Raw genomic sequence first — 20,730 nt, forward strand, 5'->3', positions numbered from 1 at the left:
TTGGAAATGTTTTTTGTTTTAAAATTGCCACCTGTGTGTGGAGGGGAGAGAGATTTAAAATACTTGTCTTGTTAAAAATCCACAACTTATTTGTCAAGAAACTAACCTCATCCTCCTAAAACATTTTTAATGCGATATACAAAAGCCTTTTGTTTTCTGTTCATTGAATGCATCAGCTTTTGAGCAAGAAATATAGTTCCTAGTGCTGGAGAAACTACTAATATAAATTAGGAAATTGGAAATCTAAACAAAAATGTAATTGTCACATAAAATTAGTTTTTTTTAAAAGTTGGGATGGAAAAAAGATAAAATTGTTAAAAGAGGAAGCAAAGGGGGTATGTTTCCAAGCTTCTATATTATAAACAAGGCTGAGAGAATATTTAAATGTCCTGTTTAATTATTTGAGTTTTTTTACTTCAGACTGGTGAGTTTAAGATTTGTGCAGTTAAAATACCTGTCTTAATCATCCATGGGATGAGTAAAAGTCATCTCTCACTCTTTTAGTATGTGACACTTCCTGAATTGCCTGCTGTTGTGGTCTTCAAGGATGGAACTTACTTTGTATATGATGGTAAGTACAAGTGTGCACTGTACAGGCAAAATACTCAAAGTATATTTGAGGGAAATCAAAACACAGGCATTCTTTTTGAAAGAGAAATTTTAAAAAGATTGTCCAGGTTTATATTGGATAATCTTTTCTTTGTGAAGGAGAGAAAGGGAGAATTGCTGTTCTTAGATCTGTTACGTAAGTCTGTTTTTTTTTTTCTTTAATGGAACAGGAGTGAGAATTTTGTTCAGCTGTGATAAATGAAGTAAAGATGGAAGCAACTGAAATTTGGCTTTGCATTTTTTTGCTTGAATATACTCTTGCATGTTACAGGTAGATTACTAGCATGCCAAATGAGTCCAATGATTTTGGTTACTCACTACCCAAGATTAATAGTAGAGCTGAAGAGTTGAATGATGGAAAGCAGCTAAAAGACTCCTCTTCACATGGTGGTATGCCCTATTATAGTGCTTGAGCACCATATGAGTATTTTATGCTATTGCTCATTCCTCCATGCCCAAATTTATTCTTTTCACTGACATAATATCGAAATGTATTTATCCTGAGGTTAGCCTATTAATACATATTAATACCACTTTAACTCATTATCATACCCATCACTTCTTGCTTAAGCTGGTTTACAGTTTTTTTCCCATGTTTCTGTAGGTATTTACTGTTAAACTCCAACTTTCACTATTGAGTAAGCTAGTCTGAGTTCCCCAAACTCTGAGGATAACTGTTAGAACATCTATCTATGCCAAAGGTTACAGGCTCACTGAAACATGCTTTTACTAACTTATGCTAACTTGCTTAAGCTAATGTCTTAAAGGATACAGGGCTGCAGGTTTCTTGGTTACGGCTGAATATAATGAAGGCTAAACTAGCAAGCCAGCCCTATGGGCTACAGTATCTAGCACATATGAGTCTGTTAGGAGTAATTCCGTGTTCTGACTGAGTCCAGAGGCAGATCCTTGTTACTGGTACCTCGATACCAGGGCCTTCAAAGTCTACAGTGAAGGTACCAAGAAGAGGCAAGGACTTGGCGGCATGCTCAAAGAAGTTCACCCAGGCATAGTCCATAAGCCAAGAGGGTCTGCCGAATCTGGAGCCCATGAAGGCTAATTCCTGAAGGACAGGTGCACCTTTTGGTATCACAGACTCAGGAGCCCTTTCCAGTGCCATCTACACCTGAAGCTTTTGAAGAAGCCAGAGAGTTGTGCAACTATTGGTGCTGGCTTCCCCTGCTGTTCAGAAATCTCTCAGAGTATTGAGATTGAAAGAGCACGCTCCCACAGTCCCAACTTTAGCCCCAGAGCATTGTTCAGTACCGATGACTTCTACAGTTGTCTCCTTTCTGTAGAGTTCAGCAGTAATCCCAGCCAGAACCCTGATCTCCCGATTCAAGACAGGTCTCTCTGCAACTGAAAGAGTCAGCTCCACCATGGTCTGAGGAAGCGGACTCCTCATCTGACTCCAAGGTCAGATCGTTCATGTCTCTACCTGAGCATGCCTAGCAGCCCTAGTGGGGTTCCTGCCCACTGTAGGACCTGCCACAAGCCTCAGCACTCTAAGGATCAATGGCCTGCACATAGCAGGGTCCTATGTTGCATGATGAGGCAGTGGTGACTGAATCTACTTCTCTCTCTCCTGATGGTTTCAGAGATGATCAAGACTTATTGAGAAGGTTGGTTGCAGCTCTGTATATCCATCTACAAGAGGTGCCAGAAAGGTCACACAGGCTTTGCAAGGCCCTCCAGGGTAGCTTTTCCTGTTAATAAGGCTATCCGGAACTTGTCAAAGTTTTATGGCTATCCCCATCTTCCTTGCCTCCCACTGCTAAAATGGTGGAGAGCAGATGTCTCTTCACAAAGATTTGAGCACTCTTATAACCACCATCCTCCAGGCTCCGTAGTAGTCACTGCTGCTAATGAAAGAGAGAGACCAGGACACCAGGCCTGTACCCCAAAAGCTACTCTTACTCAGCAGGAAGCTATATTCCATAGGAGGTTTACAGCCTAGGAGCGTGAACCAGCAGGTTCTGCTGGTTTGATATGATTTCAGCCTGTGGGATAATGTCCTGAAGTTTAAAGAGAAGCTTCCTGATGAGGCAAAGCAGGAGTTCACTGCTGTGGTGGAAGGACAGATTGATTGCTACAATGGCATTGCAGGTGAACTTGGATGCAGCTCGAGCAAAGGTTTCCTTCATCACTATGCGGCATAGGTCTTAGCTGTAGCCATCATGTCTTGTCCCAGAAGTTGAACAGATCATTCAGGACTTCCCATTTGAAGGCCCCTTGCTCTTTTCTGGTAAGACAGATGAGCGGCTTCATAGCCTTAAAGATTCAACAGTGACCCTAAAGTCTCTGAGGAACTGTACACGTGTGGCTAAAAGAAAACAGTTCCACCCACAGCAGTTCCAGCCCGGCTTGCCTAGTACTCAGGACCAAAAAGGGGAGCAGAAATTACAAGAGGCATCCTTTTTTTCCCTTTTCTTAAGTTGCCAGTTCTAGGAAAACTGGGTCCTCTAAACAATCATTTTGACCTGTTGATCGAGAACAGTCTGCCACTTATCAGAGCAATATCTTTCCCCACATCAATTTTTGCCAACCACCTATCCCACTTCCTAAGCATTGGAGCCTCATCACCATGGATCAGTGGGTCTTAAGTATAATTGAGTTGGAATATGTTCTTCAATTTATTTCTCTTCCCCTTCCCATTCCATGTTCCTCTTCACGGACCGTGCTCCCGAGAACATGCTGCTTCAGGAGATCCAGCCTCTCCTCCATAGGGAGCCATAAAAGAAGTTCACATGTCATTCAGAGGGAAGGGATTTTATTCCTGTTACTTTCTAAGGCAAAGGTGGAGGTCTCAGACCTACTTTAGATCTAAAGCAGCTAAACAAGTTCCTAAAGAAACAAAATTCTGGAGGGTTACTCTAGCATCTATTATTCCTCCTTTAGATCCTAGGGACTGGTGTTCTGCCCTTGACTTAAAGGATGCTTATTTTCACACCATTCACCAGAGCCACAGATTCATGATCAATGGGTCCCACTACCAATTTGGAGTACTGTCTTTTGCCACCAGCAACCCCTCATATTCACAAAATGCATGGCTGTAGTAGCAGCATTCTTGTGAAGGTCAGGAGTCCAAGTGTTCCCCTACCTGGATGACTGGGTAGTGAAAGGCCAGTCCTGGTCTCAGGTTTAGCCACTATTTAGTCTACTTTTTATGCTCTTTGGCTCCTAATCAGTACAGAGAAATCTATCCTGATACCTGTTGAAATAATAAAATGTATTTGGGCAGTCCTAGACTCTACAAAGGTCAGGGGTTTCCTGCTGGAGCAGAGATTCCAAACAATGCGGGTCATTGGTCTAGATCTAAAGGTGCATCCTCTCACTGTGTTTCAGAATTACCTCAAACTTGGTGCAGCATGCCAGGCTAGCCTGAGTGTACTCACCGACCCATCATCATATAGACATGGTAGTTCAAATAAAGCTCAGGTCTTGTCCTCTCTGACTGGTGGGTAGAATCTGCACTCACTCTGGTCACAGATGTATCAGGTCTGATTGGGGAGCTCATTTAGGTCCCTTTCAGACTCTCAGAGCCTTTTGTCTCTTCAGGATATAACTCTCCATATAAATATCAGTAAACTTTGGGCCATCCTTTTAGTTCGCTTGGCGTTCCGTATGAATATTAAGGGTGGAATTTGTTGAACTCACAGACAACACAGCGGTCATCTTCTGTGTAAACAGGCGTGGTGGAGTAGGGAGGAAGGGCATTTGGAAAAGTTATGCCAGAACACGATTCTCCTTTGGAATTTCTGTATCGCCAGTTCTATCAGCGTGAGAGCTGCCTACTTTCCAGAAGTTCAAAACACACAGGCAGACCACCTGAGCAGGTCATTCTCAGGTCACGACAAGTCATCTCTTCACCTAGGTGTGTCCATGTCCATTTTCCAGTGGTGGGGAATGCCTCAAATTGGACCTGTTTGCAGCAAGACCAAACAAAAAATGTCATTTTTTTTTTTTGTTCCTGAGTGGTCACAGTTCACTGGCATATGCTTTCCTCCTACACTGTTCAAAATGCCTATGCTTTCCTTCAGGTTCTGTTTCTGTCCAAAGTCAAGTAAGATTCTGCTCGCTTTTTTCTAGTAGCCTCAGTGTGGCCCTGATTTCAAGTCTACTAGTCCTGTCGATCAGACATATGCTGCCTCTCCTGACAGATGTGCATGTGATCTCCCTGGACCACAGCCACCTCCATCTTAATTTACAGGCCCTCCACTTGACAGCTTGAATGCTTCATAGCTGATAAACTCTGAATGAGTTTGCTCTAAGAGTGTGCAGGAAGTTCTGCTAAATAGTAGGAAGCCTATTAGCTAGGTCTACTTTTTTGCTAAATGGAAGAGATTTTCCATTTGGTCCATACAAAGAGGCTTTCCCCTCAGCTCAAGCACCAGTTTGCCATATCTTGGGCTGTCCTATGTTTCTGAAAAAACTGGAGTGAACTCTTAGTTCCATCCGAATCCATTTGATGGCTGTCTCAGCTTTCCATCTTCCCATGGATAACCAATGAGTTTTTTCAAAACCCATGTCCATCGGATTGCTAAAAGGTTTGCTCAAATTATACCCACAGGTTCATAAGTTGGTTCCACGGTGAAGTTTAAATTTAGTGCTAGCAAAGTTGGTGGATCTCCCCTTTGAGCAGCTAGCGATTGGTTTGCTGGTACGCCTGTCTATGAAGGTGTAACCTCAGCCAGGAGGCTAGGGGAACTTTAGAATCAGAGCCTTCTTGTACAATTACTTTTTTTTAGGGACAAGGTTTTCCTTCGTGCACACCCAGAATTATTAACGTAGGTTCTAATCTTCATATTAATCAAACAATTGATTTACTAACTTTCTTTCCAAAGCCTCATTCCAGTAAAGGGGAAGAGAAGCTCCACACTATAGATGTTAGAGCTTTGGCTTTTTACCTGCATCGGGACTAGGCCTTTCGGATTTTGGTCTCCACTCTTGGTTGCATTTTCAGGCAGAGTAAAGGGCAACCCAGAGGATCTCTACCTGGATTTCCATCTCTATTTGTTGATGCTACTGATTGGCTAATATTGCATTACCAGGTAAAGCAGTGGCTCACTCAAGCAGGTCACAGGTAACTTCTGCAGCCTTTCTGGCTTGTGTACCCATATTGGACATTTGTAGCATGGCAGCCTTGTCATCAGACTATATGTGTTTCACAAGGCCATCTCTCATTAATCTAGAAATAATGCATATTTGGACGAGCAGTCCTATAGTCTCTGTTAGACTCCGAGCCCACCTCCAGTTTGAACTGCCTGTGAGTCAACTACAGTGGAATGGACATGTGCAATCCCTCAAAGAAGAAAAAACTGTTATCTTCCTTTCCATAACTGTTGTTCTTTAAGATGTGTTGCACTTATCTTTCCATGACCTATTCCCCTTCCTCTCACTGAATCTCTCTGGTAGGAAGGAACTGAGGGGATGGGGGACAGGGGCAGCATGGCCCCTTTATACTTGTGTGCTGTGGTGCAAGTCACCGGAGGGCACTTTGTGCTGCCCCAGTGGATACTACTGAGGGAAAAATCTCAAACAGCTGTTCCTGAGTTGTGCATACATCAGCAGTGGAGTGGACATGTGCAACACATCTGAAAGTACAACAGTCACAGAAAAGTAGGTACTGTAACTGTTTGTTATTCCTCGGCAGTCTGAAACTGAAGAGTTTTGTTAAAATCCTTGTACTGGAATCACTGTACATATAGGGATACCAGTTTCTCTCTTTAAACCTCAATAGCTTACTATCGGTCAAGGCTAAAATTTGGTGACTATATTTTGTCCCTTTTTCAGGCTTAAATGTAATTGACCTAATGTAAAAAGTGATTTTTTTGTATGATCTGAGTTCAGAAATTTAATTAATTTTTTTCTTTTAAAAAAATGTGTGGTGCATCAGGCTTAAAACTTTTACAGAAGTTGATTCCCTTAGAAATCTGCACAAGTAAAGTAGTAGTTTGTCCGGAGTGGCGCAGATAGCTGGTTTAGGAAGTATCTAGATCAGGGGGAGACAACCTTTCAGAAGTGGTGTGCCGAGTCTTCATTTATTCACTCTAATTTAAGGTTTTGCATGCCAGTAATACATCTTAACGTTTTTAGAAGGTCTCTTTCTGTAAGTCTGTATTATATAACTAAACTATTGTATGTAAAGTAAACAAGGTTTTCAAAATGTTTGTCATTTAAAATTAAATTAAAATGCTGATCTTACACCACCAGCCTGCTCAGCTTGCTGCCAGCCTGGGGTTCTGTTCACCTAGGCCGGTAGTGGGCTGAGAAGGGCCTGTGGCGGGGACCCCAGACCTGGGAGGGGGGTTCAGAGTGCAGGGCAGAGGGCTGGGGGTAGGGGTTCAGGGCAGAAGGCTGGGGTGTTGGGGTTCAGGGATCAGGGCAGAGGTCTGGAGTGTGGGAGGGGTGTAGGGAAGAAGGCTGGGTGTGGAGGGTTCAAGGGTCAGGGCAGAGGGCTGGGGGTGTGTGGGGGTGCAGAGGAGAAGGCTGGGTGTGTTGGGGTGTGAGGGGTGCAGGACAGAAGGCTCAGTGTGTGTGGAGGGGGGTCAGGGCAGAGGGCTGGGATGCTCGGCTCGTAGAGGTGCTCCCAGCCCCCTGCCCTGAGTGGCTCATGGCCAGGGGCTGGAAGGGATATGTCCTGTTCCACCCCCTTCCCCAAGTCTCCGTCCATACCTCTCTCTGCATCCTCTACGAAGCTGCATGCAGGCTGCTGCTCTTCCCCCTCTGTCTCCCGCTCGCTAGGGCCATCAGCTGATTGGCGCAGGGAAGAAGAGGGGGCGGGGCAGGAAAGCACCATGCTGGGGGAAGAAGTGGGGGAGGGGGAAGCTTGGCTGCTGCAGAACCAAGCTTCTGCCTCCTGCCCCTGTAGGGGAGAGTGGTGGGCGGGGGGGCTGAGTGGGGTTGGGGGCCGGGACCGCTGCAGGCAGCTGCGTACCGCTTAGAATCGGCTCGTGTGCCTTGTTTGGCACACATGCCACAGGTTGCCGACCCCTGATCTAGACAGCATTACTGCTCCTGCTGCAGTATTTATAGAGGATGAGACCAGAAACCAGCACAGAACAGATAATAGCTATCTCACACCCATCTTCCTGCCCTCCTCCTGCTGATGCTGGGTGAAATAGACAGTCACAGGGATACCAGTTGTAATATGAAAAACCATAAGATATGATAACTAGAAAGGATGTTTTCAGGTGTTGAATGCCAAGTAATTTTATCCCCCAAATTACTAAAACTTGCAGTCTGGAGAAATTAGAAATGTTAGGCCAAATATTAATTGTCTCAATGCCAGTTCAGGGATGTGACTCAGACTATTTTAGTTTTTTTTACTATGCCGTAAGGGACACCACAATTAAAGACAGGCACAGAAGTCAGTTATTAACTATGACTATTTTATTACTAAAGAAAGAGAAAGAAAGAAAGAAAGAGACAATAATTGAACAAAATAAAACAAAAACAGAACATAAGCAATAAACAATGTTTACTTCCACTACAGGCTCTTGTGTATGTCTCTCTGTGGAGACCTTTCAGCAGAGATTACACCTCAAGAGAAGGTCTTCTCTGGTGAGCACAATCTTCTCTAGTTGAGATAAGACCAAAGTACATTATTCCAAAAATCAGCAGAGAGTCCTGTATTAGTTGATCATTAATAAATAAAACATATAGTTGGGCAATGAAACTTTGTTTGAAAGATTGGTGAAACCAATGGATAATCTAAACAGTTTATAAATGGGCAAATGTAAGTGATTTTAAGTTCTGTGAAACTGAAGATGATTTTAATTCTTACTGAAAGGAAGCCATTTAAGGACCAGTTTTTTGGCAGGCAAATTAAATATTAAGAATTTTACATTCAAATTAAATTGCACTATTCATTTATTTACCAAGATTAGCATGTCTTCTTCCCAGGAGTACATTGTTTAAATAATTGGGTTTTTAACAGGAGAGGCTGGCAATACCTTAAATTACAACAGCACTTCAGTATTCTATTAAAATTAATGAGAAAATATATTAAATCTAATCTCTAGGCAGTGCTTTTGCAAACTCCCTTGCACAAGTGATGCTGAAATTTCAGTAATGGAGTCATGATGAAGAAGTGCTGGGTTTGGAAGGTGGTGTTGATGCAATATAGTGGCTTCTTTCTTTCTGTCTTATTGGTGCTGTTTGCTTATCTAGGTGTTGTCTTGGAAGATGTGATGAGATGAACAGCGTGTGCCAGGATAAATGCTGAGAGTTTAGGTGTGTGTAAGAGTGTATGATTTTATAATGGTTCAAAGCAGTATAAACGTAAATGTAATAAGATTAGGGATTAGAAAATAAAAACATATAAGCATAAGAGTGCATGTCTCAATTGAGAAGAATTTATATTTTTTCCATAGTCTCACTGAAGGAGAAAGGCACATATTTCAGGGGATCCACTAAATTCTTATACCAGCTTCTGTCACTTGTCTTTTGTTTGATGGCTTCAGGGGATGATCTTGGTGGCATATTCAGCTCATGAATATGCAGTCTCCTAATACATATGCATCAGGATTGTAATTCTTGAACTTTAGGATTATATGGCCTTTGTCCTTGTGGTGGGAATTTCTTAGAACATCTTTAAAGATAGAGCTTTTACTCTGTTCAGTTTATTTTCTGAAAGATCCCTTTGTTTCTTTTAGGATGTAATACGAGTTGAAATTCTGTTTCAAATGTGCCCAAATGCTCCTACGTTCTATAAAAAGATCATTTTAAGAGCTGAAAGATCTGTTTAAACATAATTGATTGTTAAAGAGAGTCTTTAAACTTAACTGGTCATCAGAGAGTGTGTTGTCTCTTCTTACCAATCTAATCTTGGGGGAGGGTTTTAATCTCTTCCTTATTTTGATAAGGAAGTTGCTTAAAAATTGCCAGATAACTAACTAATTTTCCAATTCATGTAAGTATTTCATATTCACATGGCGTCTTACATTATTATTCAGTTATAACATCAAACAAGCTTCCTATGGTAATAAAACACATTAATATTCAGATAATTATATCAGGGTGTTATATGAAGACTTACATTTGCAATAGAACCTCAGATTTACAAACACCTCAGGAATGGAGTTGTTTATAACTCTGAAATGTTTGTAACTAAGAACAAATGTTATGTTTTGTTCTTTCAAAAGTTTGCAACTGAACATTAACGTAGTACTTAATACAGCTTTGAAACTTTACTGTGCAGAAGAAAATGCTGATTTTAACCATTTTAATTTAAATGAAACAAGTACAGAAATGGTTTCCTTGGTCAAATCTTTTTTTAAACTTTCTCTTTATTTTTTTAGTAGTTTATATTTAACATAGTACTGTACTGTACAGTATTTGCTTTTTTCCTTTTCTTTTTTTGGCACTGCTGCCTGATTGCATACCTCCAGTTCCAAATGAGGTGTATGGTTGACCGGTCAGTTCATAACTGTCATGTTTGTAACTCGGAGGTTCTACTGTAGATACAAAATATTCACAAATATACATCTCAGAAGAAGCTTTTGCCATCTGAAGCATTTGAGAGAAAACAAAGGCTTTCATCTGTGTGTTGAAAGAACCAATATATTCTGCAAAATACTTCCCATCAATAAATGTTTCCTTAACTTTTGAAGAATGAAGACTTCAGAGTGTTTATTAAATAAATCAGTTTCAACAAGGATATTTCTAGAATTCTTTGTGAGAGTTTAAACTAAAGATTTTTTTTGCAAAGGGGAGGGTGATTTAGGTATAGGTCTGAAAACACATCCTAAGGAACTCTCCTCTTTTGAATATCCTAAATAAAGAATATCCTCACATTCTTTTACACAACCAGGTATCTCTCTAAAACGTAAACATCTTACAAAGTTTATTTTCTTGAGATAACAATCATGTCTGTTCTACATTAATGTCTTGCATGGGGGGAGGTGTTCTGTTCTTTGAGATGACACGGTTTCTAGATTTACTACCTCCCATTTGTATATGTTTGTAATTAAAAACTCCTATCATATATTCTATACAAAGAACAAGTTGGAATAACTGACACTTTATTTATTATGTTTTTAAGGATGTATTTAAGAAAATACATTAGAATGTTAAAGTAAAACAGAAGTTTTCAAGCTGCATCATATAACCTATATAAACATGCTTGGAGGTAATAAATAAGGTTTTATGGCTAAGGAAGTGTCATCCTCTTTGACATTTGGTGCCTGTTACTGGCTCACAGAGAGAGATTTAGGAATTTCCTTAATTAGCTTGAAATTTTCGTTTCATTAAGTAATCGAAAGCATGTGAGCTATCATTCTACTAGTATCGTACATGTGAAAATAATTATATCTTTGTAAATTCAGCAAAGTCAAATGATAGTTTGTAATAACAATTAGAAGAATAAATTACTATATTTCTATTTTTATCAATATTAATGTCTTTCTGTACATGTAAGTAGTGTTAAACAATGACTTGGAATGTCTTTCTGTAAAATGTTAGTCCTCCTGCTCCCCAACCGTGGCCAGACTGACATCTGTAACTTACTGTGACAAGCCACTAGACTAAATAACATATTCTACAATTGTGGGGGGTTGTGAAAAGTAAATAGTTTTCAGATGTGAGACCAACTTGTGTTGTAAAACAACTGGTATGGTAACATTTCTTTAATAAATTAAAAAAAAATACAGGAAAGAGAGCAGATTTACACTTTTTAGCTATATTTTTAAAAACATTTATTTTTGTAAACATTGGGAAAACATTAGAAATTTCACATTGCAAAATGTCAGCTATTTACATAAAAACAACAGGAAGGAGCAGAAGTGCTATGAAATGGTAAGTGTTTTATAATATACACGAAATAATTTGAGGGTGTCTGCACACAGATTTTATTCAGAATTCTTTAGGCTTTTATTCAAGAGACTAGTTTCCATGAACGTTTCCTCTGGATTGTTCTAGATAAAGTTGTTGCCATCCTCAATGATATTAACTATGGTTGTCTGAATTTTGGAAAGGGTATGTGATAACTAGTTCAAGTCCCAACTCCCAAAACTTAATTTGCACACTTGCCCTGTTTCCAGTACCCTATGTTTTTATTTCACTGCTTTTCTTACCACTGTGCCAGTGTATTTTATCACTTTTTGATAAGTGTATGACCTAGTTTGGTGGTTAATAATGGTTTGTTTTATAGACTTGTTTCCAGTGGTGGAAGAATGTAATGCCTCTGATATCTGCAGGAAAATTCTTTTGACTAAATGAGCAGATGTCCATATATCCACTCTAGTCATTCTGTTGATTAAAAACATATAAGACAGCAGTCTTCTATCAGTGACCGTGGTCTCCCTTTGTTGGATACCACAAGGAAGACTAAAGTGAATCCTCTTCAAAGTGTCTATTAATTGTTGATCTTCACTCTTGAGCTGTATTTCCATTATTTGACTTGGCAGCTTGAATTTAATAGTTATATCCATGATTTTTCTGTTATGCATTTGAGAAGTTAGCCTAAAAAAAGGATAAAATTATTACTAAAACTAGTGGATTGTATGACATTTGTGCATCCATTTAACCTGACATTTTTCCTAATAGTGCTCGGGTTTATTTAAATCAAACAAACAAAATTCAGAAAATATTTTTCCTTACTCAGTTGTTTAAAATGTGTTTAATTGTTTTTAGCATATGGTCTTGACAACAGTCAACTTAATTTTGAAATTTTAAATATTTAAATATTACCTACATTTTTTTAAAGTTAGATACCTAGACTGACACATAGAAAGGATCACACTTATCTTTTTTCATTTTAATCAGAAACATAAAATTATTATCTTTTTTATTTCACCCTCTCATACTGGCAAAGTAAAAAAAAAAAATTAAATATTCACTTACCATAGGATTAATAGTAGACTGAAATGAGACATTTCTGATGAGGATAATGAAAATCTTTTGCTTGCCTCAATGATTTGCCTCTTTGTTCTTTCCTCCCAAATGAAATTGTCTGTCTGTGTATGCTTGTTTTGTCTTAGGCTTGGAGGTTGGATTTCCCCAGAAACCTGCTTCAGAATGGAAACCAAAACCGAAACTTTACAAGTTTAAACTGCAGTTGGTTAATCTTATAATTTGCTGCTGTCAGATCAGAAATAAAAAATTGTTGAAACGTATAATTTAAGTACTAAACTGCCTTTTTTTCAATTTGTGTTGATAAAGCACCAGAACCCAGTATAGACCAGATGAATGGCCACATGGAAATATAGCAGTGAAATATTTTCAAAAACAACTTCTGATTTGTATAAAAAGAATGTTTAGACAAAAGTGTGAATGGTTGAAGAAATGAAATCCAAAATCAGCTTTTTAAAAAATAGACTTGTCTTTCATGTGTCAGGTTTATTTTTAATTATTTTACAATAAATTCTCATTATAGAATTCTAGATAGGTTAGCAACATTATCAGGGGTTAGATTTTCTTCAATTCCCTATGCAATTCTTTGAGTCCTCCTGCCTCACAGAATAACAAGATAGGAAAACAAAATACTCCTAAAATTCCCTCCCTATTAGGCTATATTTTACCTTAATCTAGTGTAACTAAAATATCACTTGTTGTATTTATAAATGATTTTTGTTCCTTGTCCCATTTAGTTAAAAATAGGCTCTGGTGTGCCTTTGCCACAAAGCAAAAGAAAAAAATTTAGAATCACAAGAACAGAAATAAAAGCAAAGCTAAAAAGTACTAGTTACTTAATGTCTACAATTAAACCCAACTGTTCAAGGAGTTTCATGCAGATATCTGTGCCAAACATCAATGCGTCTCTGCATAGGTGCTGGGGTCCATCTGCATGGAGCTCTTGTCACTGTTGACGGTGTTAATGAATTTTACTCAAGCCATGATGTTTCATGTTTCTTAAAGAAAATACATTGATATAATAAAAACAATTTTAATATAGAGGCCAGAAAGTTGTACAATAGGACTATCACTTCATTTAAATCTTACTTATTAATTGATAAATGTGCCTAAATAATTAATGATTATGATTTATTTGTATTACATCTACACCTGTAAACCTCAGCTGAGATCAGGGTCCCATTGTGCTAGGTGTTATACAAACATTAGGAAATAGTCCCTGCCCCAAAGAGCTCATAATCTAAATAGAAGTGATAAAGGCTGAGAGGGGAAAGTACAGCAGAAACCTATTTATCCAGTCTAACTGGGACCACGGCCAGATCAGATAATCAAAAATTCAGATAATCCGGAGAATGGAAAAGTGCAAGGCAGCAGCTCTATCTAGCAGCCAACACGGAGATCGTCTGCTTCTGGACCTGTGAGCGCTGGTTTTTAGTTAATACAGAGAGCTGGATAACAAAGGGTTGGATAAGTGGAGTTCTATTATAGTAAAGTGAATTGTCCAGGGTCACATAATGGCTTAATGTCTGGGCCAGGAATAAATTCATACCTCCTGATTCCTAATTTAGCATCCTGACCACTAGACCACACTACCCCCTAAATGAATTTGTAGTTCTGCTATAAACCCATTTGAGTGAGATAGTGGGCATAAATGTGTCATATAGCCTCATAGATTTATTGGGTCTTCTGGAAAATGGGCTAATGTTTACTTGCTATTGTTTTATGAATTGAAACCTGTTTCAATGTTTAAAACCCCTACATTAATACTATTTAAGCTAAAAAAAAAATTCCAAGTCTCAAGAGCAACTATTTGCTAGTAAAGAAATTACTCTTTGTGAATAATCTTTCCCATGCCTTTTCTTTTTCGTTTTCCATAATGAATTCATTTTAAAAGTTTGTTATAAAACTATTATGCCATTGTTTTTTGTTTTGTTTTATTATCTGAACAAACAAGAAAGGAGGGAAGCATGTTTCAGCATGAAGAACTTTTGAGAGTTGGTACAGGAAATGAAGGGTGCTTTGTTAACTCAAGAATGGGCTATTTTTAAAATCTCAGGTTAGCTGTACCCTTCACGCCTTAGCAGATGTTTGATTAGTCATATCTGGAAGCATTAACCTCTTACTAGTTGACGTTAAGAGTCTCCCATTATGACTCATTCTATGTTGTTGTGTCCAAATATCTGTTGTTCAGCTCAACGTGTGGTGGTGGTTGCATCTGCCAGCATACAGGGCATTTTATTGTATTTTAAGTCCATACTAGTATAACAACTTCGTTTCCTTTTGTGTCCTTACTGCTTTATTCTGTAATTTCATTTCTAAATTTTAGAGGATGTTAACCATTCCTTTTTGCCAACTTGCATCATAATTGCCTTTTGAAATCAACAGTATCGTGGATACATAGAAAATTGATTTTGCGGTTTGAGAAAACAAAGTCTTTAAAAATCACCAAAAATTGTTGGTTTTATTTGCAGTTAAAATACTGTAAAACATTAGAGTGAAGAAAATTCCATATTTCCAATTTAATACACATAATCAGTGGTCTGTCTTTTGATAGAACTGTGTTGCTTTCCTTTTACTGTCCCTCTGGGCTTTTCTGAAGAATATGCTGTCAGTCATGCCCTTTCTAAACATTTGAGGAATGTATGAAATCACCAAACTTTTTTTTTCCACTTAAGAGTTTAACCCATATCTCCAAAAGTGGAAGGTAGAGTATTACCTTATACAGCCATATATTTCTGCTCTTACTGGCCATCCTAACCATTTAGCAATTGTCTTACTGCATTGTTGGTGTTAATATTCTCCATTTTTCTCAATTCTTTCACTTTGTAGAATATGAAGATGGTGATCTATCATCTTGGATAAACCGAGAGAGATTCCAAGGGTACCTTAATGTAGATGGGTTTACACTCTATGAACTTGGAGATACAGGTAAGATGCTCCCACCTTCAAGTTATTTACAATATTTTCTGAAGCTACAAACAAAATCGAATACAAAATTGTTAAGCTTCCAAAAGAAATTACATTCAGATGTAAGGCTCATACTTCCCTGTTGATTCTTAGTATACTAAAAATTTAGGCATCTCCTTTATACACCAGAACACTGACTGTTTTCAAACTCAAGAAGGTAAAATGTCCACTAATTTAGATCATTATGAATGTGTATAGCAGTTTCTGTATATAAATAGAAATGTATAAAAGTGCTGGCACATCTTTTAATTGTAGGTTGTTTCATCATCAGTATTAGTAAATTCTGTTGGTTATAACAGTGATTATTTTGGGAAATAGCAAAAGACATTAGTTGACATTGTCAATGCGATAAAGAATACATATCTACAAGTCGTGTCCAATTTCTTTATGAATGAATATCTTGTCCACAATGAGACTTGTGAATTCATCCACCCCTCTCTATAAACCTCAAAAGCACTTGAGAGAAGTGTTCTCTAATAAAAAGGCTTGAGATGTTAATATGTTAAGGTCTAAAGGGAACAAGGACAAGTGGGTTGGGGCTGGAGCATGGAAGGTGATGGGAGACAGTCCCCACCCCCATCACATTTTTAGTCCTTCCCCCAACCTCAGAGAAATCCCTCTGCAACTGTACATGGAGAAATGGAATGGGGAGGAGCTGTGGAAGCTGCGTTATCTCTTTCCTCATTCTCAGAACCCTTCAAGGATTCCCTGAACAAGAGAATATTGACATTGTCAATATTATCCATCTTATGTGGGTTCTCCCTCTATATGAATCTCCTTGCCTGTTGTGCAGTTCAGGAGCAGCAGCAATCAGTAGGGAGGTATTGGACCCTCGGAGGCTGGGGATGATAAGCAGCACTATGTTGTTTGCCTAGATCTTGAGATTTTAGAGGACCAATCTACTGATCATTCCACTGTGGAAAAACTCTACTTTCCTAATACAGGAGGAGAAGTGATTTGAAGAAAATTCAGTCAAAACTTGGGGCATTTCTTACTCACTCTGCTGAGTTTGCCCAGCATCACAGATAACACTGCTCTACAGCCAAAATGCTTCTGAAAAAAATGTAGTCAAACTTTACTAATTCTGGGTCACTGAGAATGAAAATGATGCTTAAAATTGTTGATTGGCTCTAGTTTTCAAGATATGCTATTGAGTCAGTATATACGACCCTTGACTTGGGAATGGCGGAGGATAAGTGAGTTATAAAGGGAAGGGATCTCAATTTAAACCAGAAATGACTAAAATACATCTTTAACTGGATCTATGAATGAATCTATGACTGGGTTTGGACAGTACTTGCTTTTTAGGCAAAACAATGAATGATGCAATCTGAAGCTGGTATTGCATAATACATGATATGAATTGCATCATGTTATTCCTAGAAGTCATGGATGATGCAATCATAATGAAGCTTACGTCACTTTGCTGAACAAATTGCCCTATATCAGCTCTAGAAATCATAGTGTCGTGCTCTCTTCTTTGTTAGTGTTTGATTTTGCAAAGGGACACATTTCTGTTTAGCCAAAGTGAGCAGAGATGCCTTGTACTTGTGTGAACAGTGCAGATAACTTCTGCTATGTTTGTGGTGAAGTGACTTTTGGAACACAAAAGCGCAGTCTAACCACTCTGGTTAAGAAAGCCTATCACCTTTCTTTTGGCTGCAAAATTGGAGATCAGGACAAGAGGTGGGCCCCACACACATGCTGCAACACCTGTGCAACAAATCTTGGCCATTGGTTGAACAGGAAAAGGAAATCTATGCCTTTTGCAGTGCCAATGATTTGGAGAGAGCCAACAGATCATACCAGCAATTGTTACTTCTGCATGGTGCCTCCAGTTGGGAAAGGTGTGTCAAAGAAGAAAAAGTGGACTGTGCATTATCCAAACATTCCATCCGCTATACGCCCAGTACCCCACGGAGAAGGATTGCCGGTTCCTGATGTACCAGAATCATTCTCACTTGAGTCAGACGAGGAAGAGGAAGAGGGTGAAACTTCTGGTCCTGAACCATCAATGTCACAGGACCTACATTTTCTCCCCTCCTCCTCCTCTGAACCACACCTCATAAAACAAGGTGAACTGAATGACCTTGTCAGGGATTTGGAGCTCCCCAAGAGTAAGGCAGAGCTGTTGGGCTCCAGACTACTGCAGTGGAATCTCCTGGCAGGTGATGTTAGGGTTTCCATGTTCCGTGACCATCAAAAGGATCTTGTCCCATTCTTCTTCATGGAAGGTGATCTTGTAGCCTGCAACAACATCGATGATGTGATGGCAGCCCTCAACATCGTTCACAATCCAGATGAGTGGAGACTGTTCATTAGTTCATCGAAGACGAGTCTTAAAGCTGTTTTGCTGCATAATGGCAATGTTTTGCCATCAATTCCAGTTGGTCATGCAGTCCATGTGAAGGAAACCTATGACAACATGAAACAACTTTTGAGGTGCATAAACTATGACCAACATCAGTGGCAGCTTTGTGGCTATTTGAAGGTTGTTGCTCTCTTGCTTGGTCTGCAGACTGGATACACAAAGTACTGCTGTTTTCTTTGCGAATGGGATAGTCGTGCAAGAGAGTCCCACTACATCAAGAAAGATTGGCCATTCCAACAGTCATTGGAGCCTGGGAGGAAAAGTGTTCAGCATCCACCACATGTTGAATCAAGGAAGATTTTGTTACCACCCTTACGCATCAAGCTGGGTCTGATGAAGAACTTTGTCAAGGCCATTGACAAAACACAAGCAGCTTTCAAGTACCTCCATGGAAAATTTCCAAGGTTAAGTGAAGCTAAGATAAAGGAAGGTTTCTTTGTTGGTCCTCAGATTCATGAACTTCTTCAAGATGATGCATTTGACCATGCACTGCGTGGCAAGGAAAAGACGGCTTGGAAAGCCTTCCAGTTAGTGGCAATAAATTTTCTTGGAAACAGCAAGGCAGACAACTACAAGTTGTTGGTGGAAAACCTCCTCAAGGCATACAAAAGCCTTGGTTGCAACATGTCACTAAAGATACATGTTTTGCACTGTCATCTAGATTTTTTTCCACTGAACTGCGGAGCAGTGAGCGACGAGCACGGCGAGCGATTTCACCAGGACATTGCAACAATGGAGAAACGCTATCGGGGCAAATGGAGCCCATCAATGCTTGCAGACTATTGCTGGACAGTAACAAGAGATGCTCCATTTAATGAATACAGGAGACAAGCCAAGAAGCACCGAGTAGACACTGAATAGGACTAAACTATGTACAGAATAGTTTTTTGCCTTTTGTTTCATAATAAATTTTAGTTATATAACCCTTTTGCTGATTTTTAAAGTGTTACATAAACAGGACAGGTGAAATATCATATAAAGCAACCTAGGTTTACAATTTATGATTAAAACTCTATCTACACAATATACATAAACATAAAATGTAAAAACTTAAATATCTTAGAAACAGTAGCCAATCAGTTGTTTTAATTGTCATATATGAATTCAGCGCATCAAAATACATAATAAATAGCACACTTTATCTCTGAAGCAGACGACTTCTCAAAAATTGTAGACAAGTGTAATTTGACCTAAATATAAACAACCCAATGGTGCTTCAAAACTTCCACGAACTAAACTGAGCAAAGACCTGTACATTCAGATATTTGGTCTCCATTACATTCTACATGATTATTCAATAAATCTGTGCACAGGGTCATTTAAAAGTGAAGTTCTTCTGATAGTGGACTGTGACCCATATAAGAAGCTATTTTTCTGACCTGGTGGCACAGCCAAGAATTCTAATAAAATTCTAACACTTCTTCATGTAAGTTGTAAAGAATAATACTCAAAGTTTTTAATTAAACAAATCAAGTCACAACAGTGGTTTATAAATTGAGACAAATAACATTTTGAACTTTTAAAATGGCAGAGCTATGGTGGTTGCAGTACCCATGTATACTAACTTCGTGGAGTTGTGAACAGACACAATGGAACGAACTTAATTTCCCCTCTTTATTTTTTCCATAGTCATGTTAATCTGGCATTCAGACACATTTAATTTGTTTTCAGTAGATTAGTACAAACTGATGTATGTAATCAGATGTCTGTATAGCTTCTTTGGGACAGTTGAGAAGGGATCTTTGTACGCCCCCAAATTTGGGTAATTGTTTTCAAACCTGAATGGCTCTATGATCTGAGAGTTGGAGAATGTGAGATGGTGGTAATAATAATAATAATAAGACAAAATAATAAGATTCCCTTGCAAGAGCAATATGATGAATTTAGATATCTTATTCTGTATTTTAGGAAAACTTGTGGCTATTGCGATTATTGATGACAAAAACTCTTCAGCTGAACATACTAGGTATAGTATTATTGACACTCACTGTGAGAAGTAAAGAATTTTTGCTGATTTGGATTTTAGAATGGCAACAAGCTGTATCTTTACTAGTTTATATCATATTGGAAAGGAGTATTCAAATTCTTGAAGCTGTTTTAAATGCTCACAAAGTGAGAGTTGAACTGAAAAGCACTCGTATTTGCACATTTCTGAGTGTGCTAGACTAACCGAAGACCTGATTCTCTAGACCTTACTCAGTGAGTGGGCCCACTGAGGCATATATGACTACTCGATTCATTAAGACGGGTCGGCAACCTCTGGCACACGGCTCACTGGAACAGTTTGTTTACCTGTCGCCTCCACAGGTTCGTCTGATTGCGGCTGCCACTGGCCATAGTTCGCCGCTTCGGGCCAGTGCGGGTGGTGGGAAGCCGCAGCCAGCACATCCCTCAGCATGCGCCACCTCCCGCCACCACTCTTGGCCCAGAGCGGCAAACCGCGACCAGTGGGAGCCACGATTGGCCAAACCTGCGGAGGCGGCAGGTAAACAAACTGGCGAGCCGCATGCCAGAGGTTGCCAACCCATGCATTAAGAGCTACAGGAAATACCATAATCCTCCCAATTGTGCGCAGGCAATTAAAAAGTTTAATTTTGCATTCATTTATGTAGATTTGAAATGCAAATATAGGATTATGCAGGTTCAACTGCAGGTGAAAATTGGGCCTTTTATAAGAAGTATCTTTGCAGTACAGAGTCCAGGATCCTGTGATCTTCATGCAAACAAGATGTTAAGATTGTATTAAATTAAATTTTTAATATTTAAAAGTTAGAAAAGAAAGCTAGAGGTCAACCAAATGAGTTTGCTTTTGATTTAAAAAAAAAAAAGTTTGTAAAGATTGATCTTCAACTCTGTACTGACAGTCATATATTTAAAAAGACATCAGTAAGTTCAGTCATTTGTACCATTAAAATAAAGTGTTGGTGATC

General features: G+C 39.0%; 1 protein-coding gene and 1 long non-coding RNA gene across 8 annotated transcripts in view; one reads left to right on the forward strand and one right to left on the reverse strand.

Moving 5' to 3' along the window:
• The window catches only part of TMX3 (thioredoxin related transmembrane protein 3), a 58,191-nt gene that overhangs the window by 25,212 nt on the left and 12,249 nt on the right, over positions 1-20,730 (forward strand). For 4 of the 7 annotated variants that reach the window (XM_050938832.1, XM_050938829.1, XM_050938831.1 and 1 more), the window contains exons 9-11: positions 505-571; positions 15,292-15,390; positions 19,709-19,766. In XM_050938832.1, coding sequence (XP_050794789.1) covers positions 505-571; positions 15,292-15,390; positions 19,709-19,766 — 224 coding nt within the window. Of the gene's footprint in view, positions 1-504; positions 572-880; positions 1,000-12,590; positions 14,593-15,291; positions 15,391-19,708; positions 19,767-20,730 lie in introns of those variants that run through there. The other 3 variants (XM_050938835.1, XM_050938834.1, XM_050938833.1) reach the window with 3 other exon arrangements.
• LOC127044263 (uncharacterized) lies at positions 11,436-12,603 on the reverse strand. The gene is made up of 2 exons (XR_007772441.1): positions 12,454-12,603; positions 11,436-12,072 (listed from the first exon to the last, which is right to left on the reverse strand). It is a non-coding gene; the product is annotated as an uncharacterized LOC127044263 (long non-coding RNA).

Source organism: Gopherus flavomarginatus, chromosome 2 (assembly GCF_025201925.1).
Source record: "Gopherus flavomarginatus isolate rGopFla2 chromosome 2, rGopFla2.mat.asm, whole genome shotgun sequence".
Taxonomy (NCBI): domain Eukaryota; kingdom Metazoa; phylum Chordata; order Testudines; family Testudinidae; genus Gopherus; species Gopherus flavomarginatus.